General features: G+C 55.5%; 11 protein-coding genes across 11 annotated transcripts; 5 read left to right on the top strand and 6 right to left on the bottom strand.

The window, feature by feature from the left end:
- Positions 1–773: 773 nt before the first annotated feature.
- On the top strand, positions 774–1,790 carry ISF_02758 (siderophore iron transporter; the record flags this gene model as incomplete). Its single annotated transcript, XM_018846364.1, has 3 exons — positions 774–856; positions 909–1,237; positions 1,312–1,790. The coding sequence occupies 3 exons, from the start codon at positions 774–776 to the stop codon at positions 1,788–1,790; spliced, it is 891 nt and encodes a 296-aa protein (XP_018706092.1).
- Positions 1,791–2,343: 553 nt separating this feature from the next.
- On the top strand, positions 2,344–3,042 carry ISF_02759 (Peptidase M24, structural domain protein; the record flags this gene model as incomplete). The annotated part of the gene is made up of 1 exon (XM_018846365.1): positions 2,344–3,042. The coding sequence occupies one exon, from the start codon at positions 2,344–2,346 to the stop codon at positions 3,040–3,042; it is 699 nt and encodes a 232-aa protein (XP_018706093.1).
- Positions 3,043–3,390: 348 nt separating this feature from the next.
- ISF_02760 (hypothetical protein) lies at positions 3,391–3,984 on the bottom strand (the record flags this gene model as incomplete). Its single annotated transcript, XM_018846366.1, has 1 exon — positions 3,391–3,984. One exon carries the CDS (start codon positions 3,982–3,984, stop codon positions 3,391–3,393), a length of 594 nt encoding a protein of 197 aa, XP_018706094.1.
- Positions 3,985–5,564: 1,580 nt separating this feature from the next.
- On the top strand, positions 5,565–6,449 carry ISF_02761 (SAM-dependent methyltransferase; the record flags this gene model as incomplete). Its single annotated transcript, XM_018846367.1, has 1 exon — positions 5,565–6,449. One exon carries the CDS (start codon positions 5,565–5,567, stop codon positions 6,447–6,449), a length of 885 nt encoding a protein of 294 aa, XP_018706095.1.
- A 58-nt stretch (positions 6,450–6,507) lies between these two features.
- ISF_02762 (FAD-dependent pyridine nucleotide-disulfide oxidoreductase) lies at positions 6,508–7,929 on the bottom strand (the record flags this gene model as incomplete). Its single annotated transcript, XM_018846368.1, has 3 exons — positions 6,508–6,675; positions 6,727–7,029; positions 7,093–7,929. 3 exons carry the CDS (start codon positions 7,927–7,929, stop codon positions 6,508–6,510), a joined length of 1,308 nt encoding a protein of 435 aa, XP_018706096.1.
- A 651-nt stretch (positions 7,930–8,580) lies between these two features.
- On the bottom strand, positions 8,581–9,481 carry ISF_02763 (Acyl-CoA N-acyltransferase; the record flags this gene model as incomplete). The annotated part of the gene is made up of 2 exons (XM_018846369.1): positions 8,581–8,927; positions 9,085–9,481. 2 exons carry the CDS (start codon positions 9,479–9,481, stop codon positions 8,581–8,583), a joined length of 744 nt encoding a protein of 247 aa, XP_018706097.1.
- A 3,974-nt stretch (positions 9,482–13,455) lies between these two features.
- On the top strand, positions 13,456–15,104 carry ISF_02764 (hypothetical protein; the record flags this gene model as incomplete). Its single annotated transcript, XM_018846370.1, has 3 exons — positions 13,456–14,126; positions 14,263–14,695; positions 14,748–15,104. The coding sequence occupies 3 exons, from the start codon at positions 13,456–13,458 to the stop codon at positions 15,102–15,104; spliced, it is 1,461 nt and encodes a 486-aa protein (XP_018706098.1).
- A 328-nt stretch (positions 15,105–15,432) lies between these two features.
- On the bottom strand, positions 15,433–17,014 carry ISF_02765 (allantoate transport protein; the record flags this gene model as incomplete). Its single annotated transcript, XM_018846371.1, has 2 exons — positions 15,433–15,592; positions 15,648–17,014. 2 exons carry the CDS (start codon positions 17,012–17,014, stop codon positions 15,433–15,435), a joined length of 1,527 nt encoding a protein of 508 aa, XP_018706099.1.
- Positions 17,015–17,727: 713 nt separating this feature from the next.
- On the bottom strand, positions 17,728–18,947 carry ISF_02766 (NADP-dependent leukotriene B4 12-hydroxydehydrogenase; the record flags this gene model as incomplete). The annotated part of the gene is made up of 3 exons (XM_018846372.1): positions 17,728–18,092; positions 18,179–18,682; positions 18,767–18,947. 3 exons carry the CDS (start codon positions 18,945–18,947, stop codon positions 17,728–17,730), a joined length of 1,050 nt encoding a protein of 349 aa, XP_018706100.1.
- Positions 18,948–21,193: 2,246 nt separating this feature from the next.
- On the bottom strand, positions 21,194–21,559 carry ISF_02767 (hypothetical protein; the record flags this gene model as incomplete). Its single annotated transcript, XM_018846373.1, has 1 exon — positions 21,194–21,559. The coding sequence occupies one exon, from the start codon at positions 21,557–21,559 to the stop codon at positions 21,194–21,196; it is 366 nt and encodes a 121-aa protein (XP_018706101.1).
- A 2,701-nt stretch (positions 21,560–24,260) lies between these two features.
- Positions 24,261–24,581, top strand: ISF_02768 (hypothetical protein; the record flags this gene model as incomplete). The annotated part of the gene is made up of 1 exon (XM_018846374.1): positions 24,261–24,581. One exon carries the CDS (start codon positions 24,261–24,263, stop codon positions 24,579–24,581), a length of 321 nt encoding a protein of 106 aa, XP_018706102.1.
- Positions 24,582–26,301: the final 1,720 nt, after the last annotated feature.

Consider the following 26,301-nt stretch of genomic DNA (forward strand, 5'->3'; position numbering starts at 1 on the left):
AGCCTCCCCATAATGTTGAATTCCAAAGCAGGTAGACATTGAAGCGGCGGCCGAGCGGCGCGGCTCCGGTTCCGGCTCCGAACACGCAGACTCGAGCAAGGCACCGGTACCCGTCGCGACCTCGTCGGTAGGCGAGGTTCTGCAGTCCCGGGGCGTGACACGGATGGAAGCCGTGTACCGGGAAGCGTACACCGACCGGCGCTCCTTTTGGCTCGTCGGCGCGTCAGTGCTGGTGTGCGCGTGGGCGTACTCGCTCGATTTGTCGACGACGTCGTACTACAGCATTGACGCGTCGTCGCACTACAAGCAGCACAGCTCGGTGCTGTCGACGCTGTCCATCGCGACGGGCGTCGTCGGCGCGGTCAGCAAGCCGTCCATGGGCCAAGTTCTCCGACGTCACCTCGCGGCCGTACACGTACCAGCTGGCGCTCGCCTTCTACACGGTCGGCTACGTCGTGGCGGCCACGTCGCGGAGCATCGCGGCGGACGTGTTCGGAGAGGTGCTGTTCGCGGTGGGCGGCTCCGACCTGGACCTGACCAACGAGATCATCGTGGCGGACCTGACGCCGCTCGAGTGGCGCGGGCTCGTCTCGTCGCTGCCGTCGACGGCGTTCATCATCAACACCTGGTTCTCCGGCAAGATTGTCGAGGTCATGTCCTCGAGACGCTAGTCGCGATGGCAAGTTTGCGCGCATCATGAACTCGCCCCCAGACCACGGGGAAATACTGATAACCCTTGAGGGAACAGGGGATACGGCATGTTTGCCATCATCATGCCCGTGGCGCTCGGTCCTGCCATCGCCGTGCTCATCTGCCTCGAGCGCAAGGCCAAGCATCACGGGCTCGTCAACATGGCGTCGAGCAACGCCGCGCGCCGAGCCGCAACCGATTCGCTCGCCGAGAAGCAGGACGAAAGCAGCCCCGCGCGGCCTGATCGTCGTCGTCGCCGCGGAGACGGGCCCGAAGGAGTCCTGGGGCCGAGCCCTGCTGCGCAACTGGCACGCGATTGACGCCGTTGGACTCGTCCTCCTCGGCTTCGGCTGGTCGCTGCTGCTGCTGCCGTTCTCGCTCAAGACGTACGCCGAGCACGGCTGGCGCAAGCCGTCCATGATCGCCATGATGGTGGTCCCGTACGTGGTGTATGAGGTCAAATGGGCCAAGATACCGAGCGCGCCGCGCCGGTTGATGTGCAACAAGACGTTCATCATGTCCATCATCATCTACAGCTTCTATTTCTGTACGTTCTTTGCCCACGTCTCTCTGCCATGCTTATAAAGAGTCACATCCCGCTAACGTTTGCGCACAAATCAGTCGCCGGCAACATGCGCGGCTTGTACTGGAGCTCCTACGTGTACGTGGCCAAGCCCGGGAGCCAGCAGGACTGGGTGTACTACGGCAACACCATGACGCTCGCGCTGTGCATCTTCGGCCCCATCACCGGCCTCCTGCAGCGCTGGACGCACCGCTACAAGGCGATCCAGCTCACCGGGCTGTGCCTCAAGATCATCGGCCTGGGCATCATCGAGGTGTACCGCCGCACGCTCTTCTACTGCCTCGCGCCGGCGCTGGCGCTGGCATTCATCCCGCTCGTTGCCGCGTGTTTCCAGACAAACTTTTACCTTGGAAAGTGCCAGAACGCCGTCACCAACGTCGGCAACGACGGGCAGCCGGCGGAGGAGCGGGAGGAGGGGCAGCAGGGCGATGAACGGCTGCCACCGGCGGCATCGAAGAGGGAGGCGTTTTTGCAGTTCTGGGGAGGAAGAAATGCGGGATCAACTAAGAGACAGTAAAACGATCAATCACATGTGCTGCTTGATCCGACTTGTCTCCATTCTGGACAGATATTTGGTGCGCTGTTTCTCTGTCTGTCTGTCTGTCTGTCTCTCTGTCTCTCTGTCTGTCTGTCCGTTTGCCTGGCTGTCAGCAGTGGACTGCTATGCATATGCATCAAGAACAACTCAGCATGTGGTCCAGGAATGTTTTTTCCCTCTTGGTAATAGTAAAGACTAAAAGTCCTGATATTGTCCTGGTGCGATAGCGCCCTCTTGTTGACCCCTCAGCCGCAGCTGCAGAGGAATTTGCCTCATACTGCCAGGGCGCGCCTTGGGGGGGGGGGCTGCGTTGAGTCACCGGGTGTTCTTGGTGGAGGGCGAGATGTAAACGAGCCAATCCAGTGTGGCTTATTTGGTGCTGAATAATAAGCAGTGATAGACCGCGTATTTATATACAATATCATACCAGCTGTTGGAGGAGGGAAGTAGTCTGGACGCTGAAGCTTCATCTCTCTGCACAGACTTTCTCAAGGCCCTTCCTACCCACTTAACGTCATCCATCGTCATCGCCATGTCAACCGCCGAAGCCGCCCGCATCGCGAACCTCAGGGAGGCGCAGAACAAGGCCATCGCCATGTTCAAGGAGATTGAAGAGACGCTCATCCGGCCGGGCGTCAGCGACAAGACGCTGAGCGCCGAGATTGCGGCACTCGGCAAGGAGCGGCACGCGCTGGAGACGCACTGGCACAAGCGCATCGTCCGCAGCGGGCCGAACACCCTGGCCGCGTACAAGGACAACCCGCCGGACCGCGTCATCGAGGAGGACGACATCGTCGTCGTCGACCTGGGCCCCGTCTTCGAGCGCTGGGAGGCCGACTTTGGGCGCACCTTTGTGCTGGGCGGCGACCCGCGCAAGCTGGCGGTGCGCGACGCCCTGGAGCCCACGTGGCTCGCGGTGCGCGACCGGTGGCGCGCGCGGCCGGGGATGACGGGCGCCGAGCTCTTCGCCATCGCCAAGGAGGCCGGCGAGGCTCAGGGCCGCTGGACCTGGGGCGCGGACATTGCCGGACACATTGTCGGGTCCTTCCCGCACGAGCGCATCCCGCAGGACATGATGCCGCTGTACATTGCGGCGGGCAACACGACGTCGATGCGCACGGTGGGCAAGGACGGGCACATGAGGCAGTGGATTCTCGAGATTTACCTCCATGACAAGGAGGGACAGTTTGGGGGGTTCTTTGAGCAGCTCTTGACTGTTGATGATGACTAGGTTTAATTATGTAGTGCTAGTACTAGTTACTGACTGCTGAGTAAATAGTACAGAGACGCATTAGAGTATCCATGTCCTGCGTAAAAGCAGTCGCTAAAATATGTTGGAACGTTGGTATCATGACTGTGATTTATAAATCAAGGAGAACAAGGTGGGCATGTCTCATTTCAGACTTCGCTAGCGGCTTCAGGAGGAGTGAACGTCGTCGGCTGGTTAGTGTAAGTTGCACTACCCTGTATTCTGCACTGCGTTGGTGGTTGCGGTAGGTGACGGCAGGCGGCAGGGGCAGAGGGCGCGTGCACTACGCTTAACTTTTGAGCTTTGCTGAGGAAAAAAGCCATCGTCAATTCATCTCGAATCTCGATCCTCCTCCTCGACCGCAATCATCTGTGCCCTTGACGTCACCGGCCCGCCGTCGAGAAACGCGCGCAGCTGGAGGGCCCTGAGTTCCGTGCGACCGGTGTCCTCGTCGGCGACGACAGGGACGAGCTCGACGACGTTGAACTCGGCGACGCGGACCTCGACGGCCTCGGGGTCGGCGCGAAAGGTCGAGAGGCTGCTGGACTCGTACATGACGGTACGGCGGCCGGAGCCGTCGCGGGCGGCGACGTCCCAGGCCATGCGGACGTCGTGGTGGAAGCGGGTGAGGCGCGCGGCGCGCTTGGGCAGCATCTGGAGGACGTCCACGGCGGGCAGCGCTGGGCCGCCGTTCATGACAAAGGTGGCGCCTGGGGCGAGGAGGTCGATGAGGTCAGAGGGCGGCTGCTTCTGCTCCTGCTGCGGGCCGGCGCCGGCGTCGCGGTGGTGGCGGGCGTCGTCGTCAAAGGGGCCGAGGGAGTCGAGGGCCGGCAGCAGGCGGCGCAGGAAGAGAAGGCCCGGGGACGCCGTGTCCGCGATGGCATCGTAGGGGCCGCAGTGGACGTGGGCGCCTGCGGCGGCCATGGTTGTGGGCGGCGCGCGGGACGGGGGGCGGGGGCGTGGCCCGGTCAAGCACGCGGAGAAGGGCGCAGCAGCAAGAGCATGGGGGGTCGTAGCCAAGGCTTGTTCGGTTGGTGAGATTACCGGCAGTCGAGGTGGCCAGTCGAGGTGGCCAGTCGATTGATGAGGGGGCCTGTGATGTTGGTACGGCACAGGATGAGGGCCAGCAGTGATGGAAGCGGGTAAATGTATTACCAAAGTACAATTTCGAGGTAGATCAAGGGGAAGGAAAAGAATGGCTACACAATGTCGTCACGTGGCACAGGTCGGATCGGCCAAGGAAATGTGTGTCGGGCGGCGAAGGGAAAAAAAATAGCCTTGACGAAGCCAGCCAGAAAGCAGGGTCTCGGGTCCAAGGTGGACAAGGACGAGTCGGAGGCCAGGAAAGGAGACCGGAGTGCACTCCGGGGCGCTGGCATGACATCAAAGGTCTCAGCAAGGAAAAGGAACAAAGACGAGTCGGAGGGAAGGAAGAGACAAAAGGAAAAAGTCCTTAGCAGTGTGACGTGTGGGCTTGGACGATGGAAGGTGCGCGATGTCGTAACAGTGTTAGTACTGGCTGCACTGTTGAGCCCAGAGGTGTATTGATTTGGCTTGTCATATTAATAAGGTGGCCAAGGTACCAATAAGGTAGGCAGGCGAATATTTATGATTACAGCGTTGTGATTGTGATTATTGACAGCCGGCACACGTTGGAGTTGAACATTGGACATTGGACATTGACCTGGTTGATGATTTAACCGGCCTCAATTGCTTGTTAGCTGTTATTAGGTACCTATGTACAACATTCTGTACATACACACATACAACGGGTGCTGTACGGATACTGCGCCAGTCAGTGGCCCTGCTCCCTGTAAACTTCCATCTCGCATTCACTCTAATATTGCTTCCTGCAAACGCCGTTGCCCAAATCCAAAATAACAACGCCATCAGAGCACATACCCTCTGCCAACATGCCATATCTGGCCATCCCATCACCATCCTCGTTACCATCCCATCAAATTCTCCTCCTACCCCGTCGCTCATCTCAAGTTCGACCCACTGCGCCATTCACTGCCACCGTCCGCCCAAGTCCGCGACACAATACAAGGAATCATCAATGCCGCGAGAACCGAGCATCTGTCACTCAATAATCAAAAAACATCGAGCCCATCAGCACTTGCTAATTGACTCACGAGCAGAGTCATTCCCAATCTCAACCTAGCTGCGCCATTGACTCGATCTCCCCCCAATGGTCTTCATCTGTACCTTGAGCCTTGCGGGGCGCCCCGTCTCCCCCCCAAACTATCCGCTGCCTAGCCATACTCCGTCAGTGACTCACGGCGTCAGACCACAATCCTCTTACGAGACGGGATGTCACTCCCTAGGCCCATTGGTGGACGAATTGCACCAATAGGTGTGTACGTTGTGACCGAACTTCCGAATCGTCAGATTTCAATCGATATCAACCTCATAACCGCCTCATACTAAAAGCCTATATAACATCGCTAAGCCGGCCTCCTTGCCATTGAATCTCAGCAGCAACAAATCGCTACATCATCGCAATGGCTACCTTTACTCCTATCCCGCTTGACCGCGCCGAGACGATTGCGCGCCAATCGCCCACCCCCAATGACACAGCCCTCCGGATTGAAAAAGTCCAAGTCGAGCATCGTCTTCAGCTCGTCAACACTTGGCGCATCCCCCCGGGCTCCAAGATTCTCGAGATTGGATGCGGACAGGGCACCTGCACCACTGTTCTGGCCACCGCTGTTGGCCCCGACGGCCATGTTGATGCCGTCGACCCCGGCCCTCCCGACTATGGCTCGCCCTATACCCTGTCCCAGGCCCAGGCCATCATCAGCTCTGGTGACCTAGGAAGCCGCATTACCTGGCACAATGCCGAGCCGACTGACGTCTTGGCCACGTCGGGGGAAAAGAACTGGGACTTTGCCGTCTTTTCGCATTGCATATGGTATTTTGACAACCGCGACGTCTTTTCCACAATTCTCCGTGCTATGGAGGGTCGCGTAGGCTCCGTCCTTGTCGCAGAATACGCCCTCAAGGCGACTGAGCGCGATGCGGAACCTCACCTCCTCTCCGCCATTGCCAAAGCCTCCCTCGAGGCACACAACCCCGCCAGTACCGCTAATATCCGTTGTCTGTTGAGCCCTGCCGGCATCAAGGAAATTGCCGAAGCCTCCGGATGGAAGGTTGGTGAAGAATCCAACATTGTCCCGGCTGCCGGTCTGCTGGATGGCGTGTGGGAGACTGGCGAGGTTCGAAGCCAGAGCTTTGTTGATGAGGTTGAAAAGCGAATTACCTCTCCTCGAGTCAAGGAAATGCTTTTGTCGTCGCGTGAGGCTGTTATTGCCTCGTACGCCGCCATGGACGGCCGCAAAACACGCACGATGGATGTCTGGGCGACGTCGTTCACCCCGGCTGAATGAAAACGGATAAAGAGTTATATCAGTAAAATACAGCACCCGCAGATTTCTATCCCGCGTTTCATGCCTGATGCTTGTTCTCTGGCTCCTTGTTCTGCATGTACTCATCCTCAAAGGGCGCTTGGCCAAGCGACTTCCAACACTGGGCCGCCATGAGCGCCTCATTCTTCTCCTTGCTTCGGAAGAGGATGTCCGACTTGCCGTCACTCAAATGGCTAACCGAGCGATCCTGCTACTACATTAGCCCGGAAAAGTGATTTGTTTTCATTCATACACTTACCAATCCCAGAGTCAACTTGATCATACTCTCTGGCCAGGAGTGTCGGTACTCGTGCTGCGGTGCCTTGCCCTCGATAGCGAGCAGGATGTTCTCGGCTGCTACTATGGACTGCTGCATAGCAGAACGGGCATTCGGTGTAGGAACGTCGGTATCCGTGACATCACCACAGCTGTATATGTTTTGGAAATTTTCGTCAATCAGCTGCAGGGTGGGCTTTACCTTGATGTAGCCCGACGAAGAGATGGATGCTGGCGATAGCGTGGAGAGGATCGATGAATTCGGCTTCTGACCTGTGCAGTTGATCTGAAACACTGTTAGAGGGCCAAGGAGAAAAAGAGAGCTGACAAAGTTGTGTTGAAGACTCACAAAACAGCCGCAATTGATTTTTCGACCAGACTTGAGCGTCACGGTGCCGTTGACGCCGTCTTCTTCAACAACACGGTCTTCGAGAATCACCTCAACCTCAAGGCGCTTCAATCCTTCCGTGGCGGCCGTCTGCAATTCCTTGCCAAAACGTTGCATCACCGAGCCTCGCGAATGTACTAAGATAATGTGCTTGTCCGGGTACAGGCTCTTTGCGTCTGTCGCTACCTCGACACCGGCGGCGCCGCCCCCCACAACGACGACCGTTTCGGCATTTGCTATCCTCTGCTGCATGGCTTGCATGAGCTTGATTCCCTCAACCTTTTCCGTGCTGTTTACTCGAGATGGTAACCCGCTTTGCACCGCTGCACCAGTGGCAATCACCAGGTACGTGTAGGGGATGCGCTCGCCTGCATCCTGCAGTACCACCTCGGACTCGTTGACGCTGGCCACGCGATCCTTGATCCAGTGCAATGCACCGTCGACAGCATCCGCATACTTGCCGTACGGGACAAAAGCCTTGTGCTCGTGGCCGCCGGGGATCACGCAGAAGCGTGGCAGCACCCAGGTGAACTGGAAGTGGCTGTTGGGCTCGATGACGACGACGCGGTGCTTGCTGTTGGGCGGCAACGATCGCGCGATGATGCGGGCTGCGTAGTGCCCGGCAAAGGAGGCGCCGACGACGACGATGTTGTGCGTGCGCTCGGTGGACGGTGTCGAACCGGTCTTCTTCGCCTGGTTGCGCACCCAGCGAAAGCGCAGCAGCCGACGGATCTCGCCGCCCATGACGCGGGCGAAGATGAAGACGAGCTTAAAGCATAGTATGGCCTTGTCCAACATTTTTATCGGTTGAGCGGAAGTTTGGTGGCTCAGGGGACAAGGAAAAGTCCAGAGACATGTGTGTGAAGAAGATATATGATGTTTCCATGAAGCTGACTCGGACGTTGACAGCTTTCCGGTGCCCGAGCGGACAATTTGGCCATAATTTCCCGTTGTTTTGGGGCAGCAAAAAATCCCTGGCTTATACCTTGAGGCCCCTCAATTTACCGAGTCCGATCGGTCCCCGAATGCAGGCTGCAGGCCTCTAACAAAGGAAAAGCGCCAAGATGGTGGGCTGGTCGGGGCTTTGTGGCTGGCAAATTGGAATTGCAAGACAACGCCCTGGCCAACGCTTCAGCCCAGTTGTGGGTCGCTCTCGTTATCAGATCCATCAGATAACGGAGCTGAATTGTTGCTCGGCGGGGTCTGACTCCCAATTCCGCACTCAACGCGAGAGGATTTCCACTCGTCAATGTTTTTCACGAAGTCCTTCGTCCTAGCACAGTGAGCATGTGAAGGAGCAGAATTTTTCTCGCTACTGGCATGAGACCGTGACAACCTGACCAACAAGGTGGGAATCAAAACGTTTGTATATATAAAAGCCCACCCCTTCAAATGACGCCACACAAAACTCGCGCACGCTAACAGAACGACTAGAAAACTACTCTGTACCTAACAGGCAATCTGCCGCCCCTTGACCATTGGTTCATACTTTTTGGTGAACTCCGGATACCCTGTCTCGCGCCATTCCTTGAAAGACATGCCGTTGGCGCACGACGGCATCTTGACCATGAGCGGCACCACAATGTCCTCGTCGGTCCCGAGCAGCGCCGCCTCGTGCACAATCTTCTCCTCGAGCACCTCGAAGCCCATCTTCTTGTAAAGGCCCACGGTAGATGGCGAAGACTCAAAGTACACTGGCAGGCCCGCGTTCTCGCCTAGGTCGATGCCCCACTGGACAATGAGGGCGCCGGCCTTGCGGCCTTGGTGCCGGGGGTCAATGGCGATGACATGACAGTCTATGACCGCAACGGGGTTCGGCTGATGTTAGCGTCGGGGTCTTCCTCCTCCTTTGCTTGATAACTCGCATCTATACGAGGGGGCAAGAGAGAGACGCCTCGGTCGCAAAGAGGGGCACCCAAGCGACAAGGAGGCGAAAGAATACCAGAGACTTACAGATGTAACGGCGGCCTCCAAACAGCCTCTCCCGCACCTCCCACAAGGGATTCAGGACCTTTTCCGCGCGCGCTCTCTGCTCTCCCTCGAGCCACGGCACGCCGTGGTTGGCACGCTCTGGCACGGTGCGCTCGCGCAGATAGGCGTCGCCGAGGCCCATGCCGATGATGTCGCCGGTGGTCGTGTCGACGACCTTGAGGGTGTACTGGCAGTCGCTCAGGTGCCAGTAGCTGAGCGTGCCGGCGGCATGGGCCTTGAGGAATTCCTCGTCGACGATGCCCGGGAAGAGGATCTGCAGCATCAGGGAGCCCATCTTGTCGGCGCGAAAGGCGTCAAAGTAGATTTTGTAGATCCGTGGGATGTCGGGGATGAGCGCGGGGAGGACGACCTGAGACATGATGGGGGGTTGCTTTCAGGGCTATGAACTGAATGAGGATGATCAAGGTATGGTTACGGATGAAGACGGGAAGGAAGCATGGCTAGGAGACTTGATTCATCATTTATATAGCTAAGCTAGAGTCTCTTGGGTTCTCAGCTCGACTGTTAGTCGAGCTCTGAGTGTGTTGCCCACCAGTTGTACGGGTGGAGTTTCTGGTGCGCTGGTTCCTCTTGTGGCAAACCCGTTCTTGGAGACCACGAGTTGAAGGAAATTGGACTCTCGCTTAAAAAGTGGGCAGACGTTGGTCTTGCCCAGCCAGGCAAAACAAGCCTGATCTACTGGTAGGTAGTCAACTAATGAACGACCAACGGCAGAGAGGAAGCTGCAACTTGAGCACAGCCACCCACACCAGAGGACACCTTCTCTCGCCTTGGTACCATGCGAACCCCACAACGGCAGTTTCGTCTTCTCTTTGTCCACTCTGGAAAATACAAAGACGCTTTTCCTGACTCTGCAGATTAGTTCATAACGGTCTGGTGCAGTGGCTTGCTGTCAGCAGACATCACTTCGGTGCGCCGAGGCTGGGGCTCGCTTCCCCGTCGGAGATTCAACACCACATGAATGACTAGGAAGGGTGGCGCTACCAGTTTCCTTTTTAAGTCTTCTTGTTGAAAAAGCTAAGGACAAAGAAGAAACAAGAAACAAAGACAGTGTCATAGGGAAAGAAAACCCCGACCCCATTCCCAGTGGAACTGATTGATAAGATTTCTATAGCTCACACGCTATACAACATGCAGGGGAGGCGGGGAGAGCAATGCTGGGATGAGCTACAGTGTATGCCAAGCGGCCGTACGGGGAAACAAGGTTGAAGCTTTCGGAAATCACTGGCTTAATGGGATATAGGTGTATTCTATGCCACGTGCGCTGTGGTGTAAGCGGTCAATGAGGTTAAGCATAGTGCGCAAGCATTGTGCGCCTGATTCTGAGGCGCTTGTTGGCCGATTGGACCGAGATGGACGCACGCTTGAGCCGGCGGGAGGGTCGAGCGTGAATCAATGAGGCGCCAAGTTAGTGATGATACTACTGTTGTCTCGTATGGATCGTTGTGGCTGACATCAATTGGCGTTGAGCATGCGGAGGCATGGTGGTACAGCCGAGGTAAAGCTATTGAGCTCCTCTTGCCCTGCAAACCGGTGTGACTAGGTTAGCAGGTCGAGCTATTAACTATATATAACGGCTTTTATAGTATGCTTCTGTTTCTCAGTTATCGTTGGCAAATACAAGATACCGCTTGCCGGCTCCTAAACGAAGCAACATTTTCAGCTCTGACTGATTTGATCGCTTGGTGGCGACGAGCGGAATCGCCTCTTCGACCAACACACGTCTACTATCTAGGGAGAACAGCTGGTTCAATATTAGAAAAAGAGATGGGAGACCACAAAAGCAAATAGGAATTCGCTACCGAATTTAGATTTTATTTCTTTCATCTCGGAAAAAGTTTTATCTTATCGTAGGCGTCTTGTGCCCGCCTACGGGTGCGATAGGGTGTAGTTTAGCGAACTCACCACTCAGGAGTTGTTGTCCTATCACCCCGGGACTAGATTCCTTCTTTTTTTCGAAGTCATCGAGACCTACGGACGCCATAAAGAATTATTTCGGCACCCCAGGTGCGGGCATTTTAGACCACTTCGTCGTGCGGGCAACACAACGCATGGCTCTGGCACCGAGTGGGCGTCTTTTGCCTATTAGATAAGACGCATTGGTGTTGCGTAAATAAATATAAACAAAAAAAAGGAATTTAAAGTTTCAGACCGCTACGACAGCCCTCTAATTGTGTTCGGCCGTTGCGCGCTGTTTTCCTCTGACTGTTGAGAAGGCAAAGCCGGTCGTTATATTTACGGGATGCAACCACTCAAAGTTTGGGTAGTGCTCTTGAGAACGCACATTCCATGCATCTCAAAACTACTGCGACGTGGCCTCGTACTGGGGACAACTCGTCAATAGTCGAAGTGGTGATTCGCTAGGGATTTGAGAGTGAACATGGTGCGACCGCAACCCCCATGGGGTTGACATGGAAGAGGACAAAGTGAGACTTGACAGATGATGATCTATCACCTGTCTGTAGTCGATCGGAGAGTGGAACGATGGCCCACGAATAGGAAAAATGTAGGGTACATGGCGGTGTCTTTGTTCGGCGTCTTTAGAAAGAAAAAAACAAGAGATATTCTAGCGGTGTGGCGCCGGAGACAAGGCGGAAGCGTCTAAACTCAAAAACTGGAGACAGCCGTCGGCAATGGTTGTCTGCGATCGAAGAATACGCCGTCAAGAGGTAATGGTAGCTATTCATAGCTGTAGATCGGAATATTAGTGCAACTTGGAAATCTTCAAATGGATGGGAAATTGTGGTGTGGGGGGTGCTCGACAGCCTCAGCTGGGAACTGGGAAAGAGGGGGTTTAGCTCCGGGGGAGCGAAGCTTGCAGGTGGATCGCGTGGCTTTGACGCAGGGTGAAGATTTCGTCAACTTGATCGAGAATGCGCGGAATATGGGCTGATGGTCGATAGATGGACAGATATAGTCACTCGTAGCTGCGACGCGCGTCGACCACGGGATCGTGAGCAAGATTTTCACGACGTTAGCACAGCGCATCTGGGTGGGTGCTGAAGGCAGCTTGGCAAGATGGGTGATGGGCGGGCTGCGGCGCTATGTAAATTAAAGAAAGAGTGGCGCATGTATGTACAGTATGTAGGTATGTATGTACATAAGCATGAAGTCATTAACTAGCGGGGGAGCACTGGGGGAAGAAATTGTCTGGGTGCTTCCCGATAAGGCTGTCCATCGAACTGGCGTCTCATGAAGAGCAGTTGTCCTTTCATGTTCTTGCCCTCCTCAGTTCCAGTCGAGCTGTTTATTTCCTCTTGAGAATCCGAGCATGCGGCAAGGTTCCTCGGAACATCCCCTCTTGGCTGTCTTGGAGAGGGTTGCGAAGAGCCAATGGGCAGGCTGAGGGCAAGTACTGGCGGATCCGCGGGGGTCTGTTTTGGTGGTCCCGGGGCGCTAGAAGCCGGCGGGTCAGGGGAGGGGGGGGGGCGGGTTTCCAGGCCTGTAGGGCAGCCAAGCCGGGCGTCGCCAAGAGGATGGGGCGAGGGACCTCTAATAATCTGGGTACATGTCACGAGAGGCAAGAACTGGAGGACGGCCATGGGAATTGACAAAGAAAATGCAAGGATAGTACTCTGTAGAATATGGAGGGAATGAAGAATGTTCCAACACTGGGAAATTTCGAGTAGAAGTTGCTGGCGGCAATGTTGACCTAGGTTGGTCGCTTGTCTGCTCGTCCTCCTGTCAGCATCTCCTCCACCACAACCCTGCCACGAGTAATTTCTTCACGCCAGCCTCGTCATCGACATCTCCGGGCGTACTAGTTAGTTATGGGCAAGGCAGTGGAGAATACCGAATCCATCTATCCCATTTTAAACTGCCAAACTACTGGTAGTCAACTGCATTTCGGCCGTGCCTCTTACCTACTAGGTTGTGCTCTTGGGCGGTTGGGGTTGGGGCCGAGACGGACCGCCACACAGCCTTGTCTGCAACTTCCGTCAGTTTGAGGATGCCGCCCACTTCTTCAGCCCTCCCCTACCGACGAGCTCTCGCTGGCCTTCCACCCACCACCACCACCACCAAGCTTTACAGTTTACTCTTCTTCATCTTTGTCTCTTTGCGCCTGCGTGCTGAAACATCATGGGAGTCCAGCTCGTTCGCCTACCCATCTCGCGACATTCGACATCTATTATCTGATTCCGTCTTCTTGCTTGCCTCGCCGCCTTGGGCGCGACCGACCGAACGACCACCCGACACCACGCAAACGCTGCATTTTTTTCTTGTTGCTTGCTTCCTCTCTGGGGTCCCCGGCGCATAGCAAAATCAACTGGCTCTTTCCGAAAATCATCTTGCTAAGCATCACTCTCTCCATATACATATACGTTTCTTGTCATGTCGCTGCTTGGCAAACCGCCGCGATACTCGTCGCCACCCGCCGTTAGCCGCGGCTGCCTCAGCAAGAGAGTTCGGCGCAACATAATAATCGCCCTCTGCGCTGTTGCTGGCTTCAGCCTCGCCACAAGATGCATGCGCCCCGGTACCACATGGGAGCAACCCTTCATCCCCCTCTGGCCTGATGTCCACGAGCCATATCGCATCGTCACCACCAGCGACTTCCGCCCCGTCTCCATGTCACCACACAACAAGACCATGCAGGAACTCTGCGAGAGCTTCCCCAACCACATCCTCCAAACTATTCAGCCAGTCCTCAAGACGGGTCACACCGATGACCCCAACCGCATGCCTGGGCAGTTTGACGGCGCCAGCGCCTGCTTCAAACCCGGCGAGCTGCTCGTCTTCTCCGATGCCCCGGGCAATATGTCGGGTCATGAGGTTATCGATATTCTCGGCCTCCTGCCCGACACCTACCACAGCTTCCCCGAGTTCAAGCCTTACCTTGAACAGCGTCGCATGCTCGAGAATGGCTCCGCCAAGGAGCACCCCGAGATGCTCAAGACCATCGACGGCTGGAAGCTCGACCGATTCAAGTTCGTCCCAGCCGTTGAACAAGCCTGGTTGATGAAGCCGGATCGCGACTTTTATGTCTTTTACGAGTCAGATACGTGAGTCCTCTCCACCCATCGTGCTGTGCATTGAAATCTGCTACTCGCCGTGCACGCCGGTCTGCTCGTATGAAGATCTGACAAGGACTAACTTGGTCTGCATCCACAGCTACGTCTTCTGGGATAATTTATTTAGATTCCTCAAAACACTTGATCCCGGCGTACCCCTCTACATGGGATCTTCTACCCCGGGACGACGCGATAACGTCCACTACGGCACCACATTCGCCAATGGTGGTCCTGGCTACGTCCTCAGTCGTGCCGCTGTCAAAAAGTTGCTTCACCGTGAAACCGATCGGGCTGGCCATCTCATCGGCCCTTCATTTACCGAAAAATGGCGGTATCTCGTCAACGACGACGAGCCCTGCGGCGATAACATTTTGGGCTACATCTTGTGGCTGTCCGGTATCGAGATGCAAGCTCTGTATCCTATGTTTACTCAGCACGTCTTCCACACGGTGCCCTTTGATTCTATGCGCTGGTGCTCTCCCATATTTACCTTCCACAAGCCGTCACCTGAGCAAATGCGCGGCCTGGCTCGCTGGGAGTATGGGGCGCGAGAAAACTCGGTACATTCCCCTTGACAACTTGATTTGACATCGTCGCTAACCTGTGATGCAGCATCCCGCAAGATACGCTGATGTCTGGGACTTTTACAAGCCCGGATCAGAACATATGCGCGATAACTGGAGAAATAACGACGTTCTCTGCCGCAAAGCCTCGTCTTCCAGCATAACGTCTGCGGAAGCATGTGAAGCGCACTGCCGCTCTCTACCCGAGTGTCTGCAGTGGACGTGGCGGGGAAACCCGACTCGCGAATGCTTCGTTGGCGAGGACGTCTTCTACTACGGCGAGACATGCTCTGACTCCACGGCGGGTTGGCTCACAGACCGCATCAAGGAGTGGAAGGACAAGCACGAGTGCGAGGACACATTTTGGCACGGCCCAAGCCGTACAAGAGTTTATATCCCTGGCTAAGTGCAATGAAAAGGCTGGACCTTGAAATAACAAAATATGAATCTCCCGATCATTAGCGCGACTTGGCTATGCTTGGTCTCTGCGCGCCGGCATAGCAAGCACACCACAGAGCGTCTTGGAAGCCTGTATGAAGTCTCGAGGTATGGGCCACGAATAATATTACATTGTATATACCTTATCACAGCCTTGCGCCTTATATATTATGTATGGCATGATGAACAATACTACCTTGGCGTGGCTGCCCCTGTATCTTTTGGGAAATGCATGACAAAATTTGTCTCCAGCCCGGTTGCATGTACGCTCTCAGCTTCCCATCTATGTTGCGTCGCTAATAAACATATCGAAAGTAGGGATTTTCTTTATCAGTGAGATCCTGGAAAGCTAGCTTGTCGCGCTCGGCCTCATCGACAGGCAGGGCGCTCCGTATCTTGTTCTCACGACGTAGTACAAAGTACAGCGCCAGCGCAGCTACGATGACAATTACATAGCTGGCATTTGTTAGCACGAATACACACCCCCGTTTCCGCAGACAACAGGACGTACCATATAATCAGCCCCAGCCAGAGGGCAGGGTAGTGCTGGGCCTTGGTCTCGGACCACACCAGCTGGGGCCCGACGATGTTGCCAACGCAGTAGGCGACGAAGATGGTGGCGGCCATGAAGCTCTTCTTGGTGTGGCCGGCGACGTTTGCCATGCCGAGCGTGATGATGAGGCTGGCGGTGCCGCCAAAGAAGCCGGTGAGCGAGTACCCGACGACGGGCGCGGCGGCGTGGTGCGTCCACGCCGACTTCCAGATGAGCGCGCAGCCGACGATGACGGGCAGGCAGGTGCCGATGAGCAGGAACACGCGGATGTTGGCGAAGCGGCCGCCGAGGTGGCCGACGGCGAGGATGACGACGAAGCAGATGGCGGCGAGCGGGAACTGCAGCAGGATGGCGTGCAGCGAGTCCCAGCCGAAGGTGGAGACGATGAGGGGGCCGAAGCCGCTGACGGCGCCATTCATGGTGTAGCAGGCGGCCATCATGACGAAGACGAGCCAGACCTTGCTGTCGGCGAGGGCCTCGCGGACCTGCGCGGGCTTGAAGCGCGCGCAGCGCAGGCCAGTCTGGCCCGCGCGCAGGCGCTCCACGGCGACGACGCGCTCGTCAGGCGTCAGGAACCAGGCGGTGACCGGGGACGCGGGGACGGCGAAGCAGGCGAGGCCGAAGAAGAAGGTGAGCGCCCCGGCGAGCAGGTAGATGTACTGCCAGCGGGCGAGGCCGCCGCCCTCGATCTGGGCAAAGGCGTAGTTGAGGGCGCCGCCGATGATGGTGAAGAGGCCGGTGGCGGAGAACCACCAGCCCTGGCGGAGGGCCTGCTCTTGCTGGGTGTAGTAGCCCGCGACGAGGGTCATGAAGGCCGTGGGGACGACGCCCTCGACGGCGCCGAGGGCGAAGCGCTGGGCGTACAGCCCGCGATGCGAGGTGACGGCAGCGGTGAGCGCGCAGACGAGGGACCACAGCAGGACGACGGCGCCGAGGACGCGGCCGGCGGGGAAGCGCTGCAGGGCAAAGGAGAGCGGGTAGACGAGGGCGAGCATGCCAAAGTAGAAGAGCGAGGTGGCCCAGCTGAGGCGGCGGGTGTCCACGGCGCCGGGGTTGGTGGGGGAGACGGTGGTGAGGTGCAGGTCGGCGGTCATGCCGAAGAGGACGGCGGAGCCGAGGATGGCCTTGTCGTAGTAGACGAGGCCGTAGCCGAGGAGCATGAAGGGGACGAGGTACAGGTCGATCTTGCGGACGACGCGCGCGGCGAGGGCGGGGTCGATGGAGGTGAGGAGCGGGCGCTCGCCGACGAGGGCGAGGGCGTCGTCGGCGGAGGAGACGGCGGCGGCGGCCGGGGTGTCGGCGGCTGTCTCCTTCTCTTGCTTCATGGCGGGCGATGGGGAGCGGGTGAGGACCGGGGGTTGAGTCTATATCGATGTCTCGTGCATATGCGAGGAGGTAGGTGGGTGATGGTGTAGAGGATTGATCAACCCCGCGCCCGCAAGGGTTCTCAGGAGCACATGAATGGGATGTAGAAGGGAGGATCACCGGAGAATGAAAGAGCACGCGGGTTCATCTCAACCGCCAAGTAAAAAAAAAAAAAAAATTCTGTTGTGATAGATTGCGATGAGGCATTAGACCAGACCCTTCTGGTTGGGGTGATCCACTCAACCGTTCCCACCAGCTGAATGCATCATCAGCCTTGCAGTGGTTCAGTTCTATGTAGACTGTTTTAGATTGATTGAGATGTCGATGCTATAACTACTTTGTTGATATAATTTTGATCTAATGAGGACTGGACTTTTCTCTCCGCGTGATCAGCCTTGCGTATCTTGATCACGGCCAATTGCTGCGGCATGAGAGAGAGAGAGTGCGATGTCGGCTTGCATCGGAGTCGATGCGCTATTATTTCATGTCCCTTGCAAGCCACGAACAAGGATCTGGCTGAGACTTTTTTTTTTTTTTTGCTTCGATATGATGAAAGTAGATATTGATTGGTCATGCTCATAAAAAAACATTTACAGAACCCCTAGCCTCAATCGGGTCGTCATCTATATGCACACACACATTCTTCCCATCTATCCCTTCCTCCCTCCATCATCTACAGCTTCGCCGGGCTCTCGTCCGGGTTCTTGAGCTCGACAATCAACTTGCCCGTGTTGATGCCCTTGTAGAGGTCGACCAGCCCCTGCTCAGCGACCTGCAGGCCGCCCTTCAGCAGATGGATGCTCGTCTTGAGCCTGCCTTCGGCCAGCAATCGCGCGAGGTCGGCGCGGGCCTCGGGGTACCGGGCCTTGTGGTCGAAGACGATGAAGCCCTGCATGCGGATGCGCATCTGGACGATGCGGGTGATGTTGCGCGGGCCGACGGGCTGCGAGGTGTTGTACTGGCTGATGGCGCCGCACATGACGAAGCGCGAGAACTCCTTGGCCTGGCGTAGCGCGAGCTCGAGGATCTCTCCGCCGACTGGACGTTGTTAGCATGTCTCTGTCCGTGCCTCTCCGTGCCTCTCCGTGCCTGTCTCTCCCCCGCCTCCGCCCTGCGTCACTCACCATTGTCAAAGTACACATCAATGTGATCCTTGGTAGCCTCCAAAAACTGCTTCTTAAACTCCGGGTCCTTGTAGTTGAGCGCCTGGTCGAAGCCGAGCTCCTCCACCAGCCAGCGGCACTTGTCCTCGCCACCCGCGATGCCAATCACGCGCGCCCCCCTCGCCTTGGCAATCTGCCCGGCCACGCTGCCCGTCGCGCCGGCCGCGCCCGACACGACGACGAGCTCGCCGGGCTTGGGCTCGCCGATCTGGGTCATGCCGACCCAGGCGGTCATGCCGGTGAGGCCAAAGGTGGAGATCATGTGCTTGGCGTCCTGCAGGTCCGGGAAGCTGGATTGCGGCTCGTACCAGCCGGCCTTGAGCACGGCGTATTGCTGCCAGCCGGGCAGGCCGCTGACGAGGTCGCCGGGTCGTACGGCGGGGTTCTTGGAGGCGAGGACGCGGCAGGCGGCGCTGCCGCGCATGACGGCGCCGATCTCGACGGGTGGGAGGTAGGAGCGCTCCTCTGCGTGGAGGGTGGTTAGCGATGGGATGCGGTGAGGAAGGATGGGGGATTTAAAAAAAAAAAGAAAAAAAAAAAGGGACGCACCTTTGAGCCAGCCGCGCATGGCGGGGTCTAGGGACAGGTAGAGGGTCTCGACGAGGACATCGCCGTCGGCCAAGTCGGCTTCTGTGGGAGCAGGAGTGACGCGCTGGTGAAAGGTGGTGCCGGGGATGATTTCAGCCGTGGGGCGCTCGGCGAGGACGACTTGGAGGTTGTCGACGGGCATTCTCGTTACTCTTGGTGTTGGTGTTGGTGTTGGTGTATGCTGTGTCGATGGGAGGAATCGCGATAGGTGTGGAAGGAAGGAGGGGAAATGTGCAAGTGAGACAGACAACAAGTCCGGTGGGAGGGAGAGTTTTATATAGCTATCACTGCGTATCCGTACAAGACCACGACATATGAGCGGGTGGGATATACATATTTATTTCACCCCTCCACATCGGGCGTTGATAGTGGCAACTGGCGGCCAGCCAAAGATGGCTTGGAGATGATTGCTAGCTACATGGCTAGCTGGGCAGGCAACCTTATTTGGAAGCAGGACCGGGAATCGATGAGGTATTGTAGGTGAGGCGTGTCTGCAACGGGAACAAGAAACACCCCCTCTTCACCCACTAGTTTTAACCCCGGAGCCGCGTCTCCCTTGTCCGAAATGGCCGGGTTGTTGTCGATAGAGTTCTAACGTCATCTACAGCCACTTCGTTCTTTTCCGTACTAAATTGAGCAAAGTATGTATGTAACAAGTACATCTCACTCAGCTATGAATGAATGCGACTGAAAGATTTGTACCTTGCATTGTGCGGCTACCGATAACAATAAGGGCGCATTTCTCTGGTTCACTGCCCCCTCGGTTGCGAATCATCATTACCAAGCAACTTTGTTCGTGCCAAGTAGTATTTCAAGAGCCAAAAGTCTTTTCAACAGCCGAGTTGTGGAACCAAACCTCGGCACTTCAGACTACGTTTCTGGCTTTCTTTGTTAGCGGAGTTTGGGTGGCTACGGAAAAAAGAGACTGCGGACTTGGGCTTTGTATTGAGAAAAGGTTCAAAGCCACGGCCGCCCTCCCGGCCGAGTTTCCCAACTGAGCATCTTGCACCGGGGAGGGGGGGGGGCGGGCACGCGGCCGCGACTGGGCCGGGGTCATGGTGCTGCAAAACTAGCTCTGAGACACTGAGGAATCGGCAACTCCATTAGTTGACCAAAAGTCCGGGATTATTGATCAACTAGAAATGGATTGCAATCATCCATGGAAAATGCCATGGACCGCGGTGAAGTTGTTTCTAGATGCCATGCATAATAAGCAGCACCCCTGAGTCTTGAGGTAACTATGTACAACCTACGCCCGGGCAGGCGCTTATCATTAGTCGGCTCTCCACCGATCTGCACTTTTCCACAAGGACTTCATTGTTGTTTGTTGTCTCGGGACAATCTACCGTACTGGGTAACTATACCTTCATAGTAACTAATAATAGATGACCACGTTAACTACGAATTGAAAGTCTGCTGCTGGCCCCCTGAGCGCGAGTGGCTGGCGACAAGTCAGTTGCTTCAGAGCAAAGCCACAAACCACCAAGCCACTGCCAACTCAACCGCTTGATGAAGCCAAGCCACACATCCTTCAACGTTTATTTTCCTCCTCCTCTTTCTTTGTCGTTGTTTGTCCTCTTCCCTTTCTCCCCTTGCACTTGTTTGCACTCGACGCCACGCCGCAGCCTTATCCAGCCACCATCATCGACAACTTCTTCGTTTATTCCCATTCCGATGCCCGAATCCCGGTTAGGAGAACTCCCAACTCCCAACGGCGCCCTTCAACTCCGACCTCACCTCACCTCACCTCACCTCACCTCATGTCAGCCTCGCCTGCCGACTCCGGCCCGCTTCTATTCGACAATGCAAGCGCGGTTGTCGGCCGGATGATTTATCAATCTACTGTTGCCAGCCTGCAGCTGAGGGTCCATGTGCGAATCCCGGAGCCACGACGATGAGCGAGTTGCTGCCTGGGCTGCGTCATTGATCCCCCGCTGGTTGAGTCCATGCTGTCTTGCTTCCATCGCCTACCACTACATTCATGACTCGGCCAGTCTTTGCTCGACTAATATACCAACCACCCACCGGCAGACGACGAAATGCCCAGGTCTCCCTCCCGAGGAGCTCACAATATCGGATCATGTGCATTGGCATCGAGGCTGAATTTTAACCAACTACGCTACGACTTGCTTGACAATCTCCAACAGGATGCAGGGGTGGAACAAAAAAAATTATAATTAGGCCAACAGCCTATGTAGGAGGAATATCGTGTCTTGCTAGCTCTGACTGCGGCTCTACTTCTCAACCCACATGCTGACACCAACCTAGCACCTCCGTACAGTCATAGAATGACGCGGCCTCCCGCATCTACGGAACCTAACAACTCATTGATCATGCAAAATCCAAGTTCAACTTGACAACAAGCCCTCCGCCCTCCCCATCATTATGTCAAGGGCTTTCCTCGCCGCTCCCCCGCGGCAGCGGGTTCCCAAACCACTGGCAGCGCTCCTTGCACGGCTCACACACGTCGAGATGCATGTCGGGCAGCTTCTCCGAGATTGTGAAGCGCGCCTTCTTGCAGTCCTGCGTGCTGTTGGCGTTGTTCGGGTCCATGCCGTGCCGGACGAGGAGCCGGTCCGGGTCCGTGTTTCGGAACGTGCCCATGCACAGGGGCTTGCCGGTGCGGAAGCACGTCACCACCTTGCCGATGTGCCCGGCGTGAGTGAACTGCGTCTCGCCGAGGGCCGTAATCTTTTGCTTGCAGTACACGTCCATGCATGGGCAGTACACGGCCGAGATTTCGAATTCGCACATGTTGGCCGGGAATTTTGTTGCTGCGGACTGTTCACGGATGGGACACCGGGTCGTTCGTTTGATGGCGGTGGGATACGTATTGTATCCCCTGCGATCAAGGTTAGTACAACGGTCAACCTTGATCATCTTCAAAGCACCTACAGATTTTGAGTGATGGGCTGTGATGGCGGTTCAGAGCGTCAGTGCCAACCGAGCTGTGTCTTTTTCGTTGCTTCCAGGACGAACAAGTCTCTGCGATGGCACAGATTAACAGCCTACAGTGAACTTTGTGTTGGAAACCAAGGTCACGAGGCCTCGGAGGGCAGAGAGTTCTACAAGCGTCAACAATGTACGACAGGCAACCTAGCGACCAAGTATCGGGCTCTCAAGACACATCTGAGCTGCAGTAAAACGCACAGGGAGGCAATAGCACCACATTACCACATTACACAGGAAAAATATCATGTCCGGTCGAGAGTTGGCATCCAGCCAGCCGACAGTGTTGGGACCCAGCCAGCGGACAGGTGTTCTGCGCAGCCAAATTTAATTGTCAAAGGCTCAAGCCGAGTCGCACCAGTCAAAAAGAGAAGAATGTTCATGAAAGTTAAAATCGACATGCTATCCCTTGACCGCCAGCCTCACTCACCCACGCGCGCTGCTGCGTGCTGAGGCGCCCCGTGTGTTGTGTTACTTGAGAGCTGCTCAGACTTCCGTCCCCAACAAGTATTGTTGTCAGTTCTCAACATCCTTCCAAATGAGAATGGCATAACTAAATATCACTCCCCGTCAACAACATTTCCATGGTTGATGCCATGTTACAAGAGAATACTTCATACCATAAGCGTCAACGAGATCTACGAAGTTGCAAGCCCAGACTTCCAACAACTAACTGCGAGACAATCTTCCCGACCTTTGACACCGATCGATTAAGACCTGCGAGACACTCGTTTCCAGATACTTTGACGATCACCCGACCCATTTAGCCGCTACTGCTGCTCATGCTGCTTCGACATCGAGGACCTATACATGGCGTGCTTCACTTTTCCCTCTTCTGCGACAACACGCACCTTCCCCACAGGCTCATCGAACGACAAGTACAATCCACCAGCGTCATCGACTGGGAATCTCCCTACTCACACAGCCACACAGCCCAGCCGCTCTTCCTCTGCAGCCCGCTGTTCTGGCTCCTCGAGGCGAGCCCTGCAGTGGTCCAACGAAGACCGCCCAGCTGCACGACGACGCGGTGAATCGAGACTGGGCAATAGAGCGCAGCAACAGAAGACAGTGCTACCGAAAACTCAGTGGCGTCGTTTGTGTACGTCTCACAGCTTACCGACGACAAGCTTATACTCACCACATTTGTCAAGTCACCTTCGCAGCTTGCTCAAGAGCCTCCCATCTACTATCTCTGCAAACAGCACCTCAGCCTTCCCCCGCCCTCACACATGGGCTCGAACAAACAAACAATAACGATAGGGTGGCTCCGTCTTACAGATTGCTTGCATCTTGCCACTTCTGTTGGCATCTCTGAAACTTCCCCTCTCGCAGGCACCCCGTCATAGTCACACAGTCAGACCTCCATAACCTATCCAAGGCAGGATGGCTTGAATCATTCGGGCTTGGCATGACACTCCTGTGAACCATTCAAAACAATCTGGATGTCTGAAAGCCACTGGTGGAAGAGATACACAGCATCACCGTACGTGTTCCTGTGCTTTCGTGAACCATCGTCGACAAACTGGTACGCCTCTGGACACCACAAAAACCGGCAAGATCATCAAGACCAATTTTAAATGGGCAGAGTTCGCTTCAGACCACCATTCTGATGTGATCTGATTGGCTCTCTTTTCTGCTTCGTAACACTGCCGAGAAATACACTACCAACTGGCAAACTCTGGCATCGACAACCTATCACGTGGCTGACAATGCCTCAACGACTGCCGGCATACGATCTCTACAGCCGCAAAAAGATCCATTGAAAGGCCTAGACTTGCAGTAGCAGTCAGATTGCCCATGGGGTGAGGACGACGCCATGCAGCCATTTTGGGTGTGACGCCGCCGCGCCATCACTGCCCAACCTAGGGGTACCCAAAGTACCACTGCACTTTTGCTTCCAACCGCATCATTGATGCGGCCTATATATATGTACCTATATATACATACATAGTGCCCTCCTAGCACGGTATGCTGACAGCCCGAGAAATGCCACCGCTTTGCTATGCGACTTGCCTCGTGGCGTGATATGGGAAGCATCTTGCTCTGGATTCGCACCAATGGTCATTCAAGTGATGGTGTGGGCATTTGTCGTGTTACAGCCTGGGAAGCCATTATTTAGACGAGCTGCGACCAATAGCGACAAAAAGATTGGCATGTAGAGAGCTGTTGCGAGCGTCTCACTCACTGACCCTGACGCAGATATACAGGTCTCGAGGGCCGTCGGGCACATACACATCAAACCTTCGGATACACGAGCTACACCATGTGACCATCAGCAATCCCATATCGACAGCCGACCAGTTTGAGTCGCCCCATTTCCTCCAGACCTTGGCAATTTGCTGTGAGCATCCCACAAGATCTTCCTGTGTCTGTCAGTCTCAGGTGAGGTATAAGTAGGAAGTCACCTTCCAACCGGAGAAACGATCTTGCCATTCAACCCACACACAACTCTCGAGCCGAGATATTCTACAAATACTTCCATCGCTTTCGAAGCCGAGAACTCATCATGCCCGACAACGAAACCACTACCACCACCACAACTACCACTGGCAGCGGCACCACTACCTCCACCACCGCCGCTGCGACTACTACTGCTACCCCCGCCATCACATCCTCCGTCTCCGCTCCGTCGAGTGTCTGCGCGCCGGACACTACCGCCCTGAGGGAAATAATCTTCGCCGGCGACCCGGACCTGATGATGTGCCTCGATAAAGGCGAGCGGGCAAACAAGAGTCGCCGAAGCTGGTACACGCCCAACCCCGACAAGAAGAAGAAGACCGTCACATTCTCTAACACGGTCATATACATAGAGCCTCTGATAATGTGACGAATGCAAAACCTCAGCATCATCACCTCTCAGGTGAGGGCAACGATTCTGGCGAGTGGTGGTGCTCGGAAGCCAACACACATTTACACGCAGTGTTATACCCACCTACACCACAAATACAGTCAGAAATCTACGTAAACCGATTTTCCAGCGATATTCTATTCGTGAAGTGACATGGGACAATTCATAGTAAAGCACCCGCTTCGGTATACCTTTTAACCATCCTGTGGCTCCTGGTTGTTGAAGAACACAGGGCCGCTTGATTGATGGGCGGTTGCAACTTGGTTCGTGCCACGGGAGAGACCCCTAATAGTGACCGCAAATAGATGCCAAATTAGACAAACCACCAGGGACGGAAGATTCTATTAGTTTGCGTGGGGTCTTTCATTCTATCGCCCGACTCCTCTGGCGGAAACCATCAAGAGGATGCGATGTTGTTTGGTGATGGCTTAGATGGCTTCCACTCACTTTGGTCAAGTCCACGCGCAGGCCACTGCGTAACAGCTCTTTAGATATATATGCACTTGCCCTATTACCTACAATCCCTGATGGCGCTATAGACGAATCTAGCTTCCGCCGCAAGGTGTGCCAAACATCAACGTGGTTCAGCTCCGTCGGGTTAGCAGCAGAAAACAGCTTCCGCCGACACTTCGCCGCTATGCTCCAAGTCTTCTCGAGGATCAATTCGTCGCTTAGCGTCACGTATTTATTCGTGCTTGCTGCTTGTTACGTCCTTTTTCGCTCTCCGCGCTCTCTCCCCTCCCTACCGCCTCTCTTCGATCTATCAAGACCCAGGCGGGCGATTGTCAGGAATTCCTAATCAACCCCTTCCCATATAAGCCACAGTACCAGCAAAACCAATAACTCGCCCAACTATCCCCTTCATTTCACGTGATGTCGTTCATCTCGCAGATTCTCTTATCTTTCCCCGCCCCAAGGGTCACCGTATCTCCCAGACGTTTCTATCATCTGCACACGCCCCCTCCTCCCGGGTCACGGATGTTCCCGGGGGGAGGCCAAGATAAGGTCCCGAAGGAGGAGGGGTGTCTGGTGTACCTGACATGAAGCAAGATATGGATGATCAAGTAAAGGAGATCTCTGATAACCGAAGAATGCGACGTCGATTGATCGACGGCAAATCCCTCCCCCCCCCTAACCCTGCGGCTCGTCCAACGGCTCGGGTCCCGGTGTCTCGGGACGGGTGGATCGAGACAAGACCAACATCAGCGGAACCGCCTACAGTACCGATTGACGTGCGATCGTGAGCAGTAGCATAGATTGGTCAACTGAGGTTCAAATATCTAGATGGTGGTGGGCTTGAGAACGCCTGAGATTGAGCATCATGTGCAAGTACACTGGTTTGAAGCCTCTCCTTCTAAAACGGGACCCCAATACTTGGACATACAACAGAGCCATACGCGCCGTAATGAGGAAGCACATGTTGCCGAGAAAGCTATAATACATGGATGTGCTGGCATTTGACGATGGCAACAGACCTAGTTGATTGCTATGTGCCCCGCGGGCGTATGGTGCACGCCTAAAGCTCAGCTATGAGCTGTTCACGATATCACAAAGTGCGTCCAGTCCATTTCAATTTCATCAGTGGCACTTCGAGTTGCCTAGTATTGCATTAAAGAAATGAAATGCTATCTATAGTTGTTTGCTCGCTACGGCTTCAACAAAAAGCCGAGCGTCTGTGTGAATATCCCCGCAATCCAAA

The sequence above is a fragment of the Cordyceps fumosorosea genome, assembly GCF_001636725.1.
Source record: "Cordyceps fumosorosea ARSEF 2679 chromosome Unknown scaffold_5, whole genome shotgun sequence".
In the NCBI taxonomy this organism is placed as follows: domain Eukaryota; kingdom Fungi; phylum Ascomycota; class Sordariomycetes; order Hypocreales; family Cordycipitaceae; genus Cordyceps; species Cordyceps fumosorosea.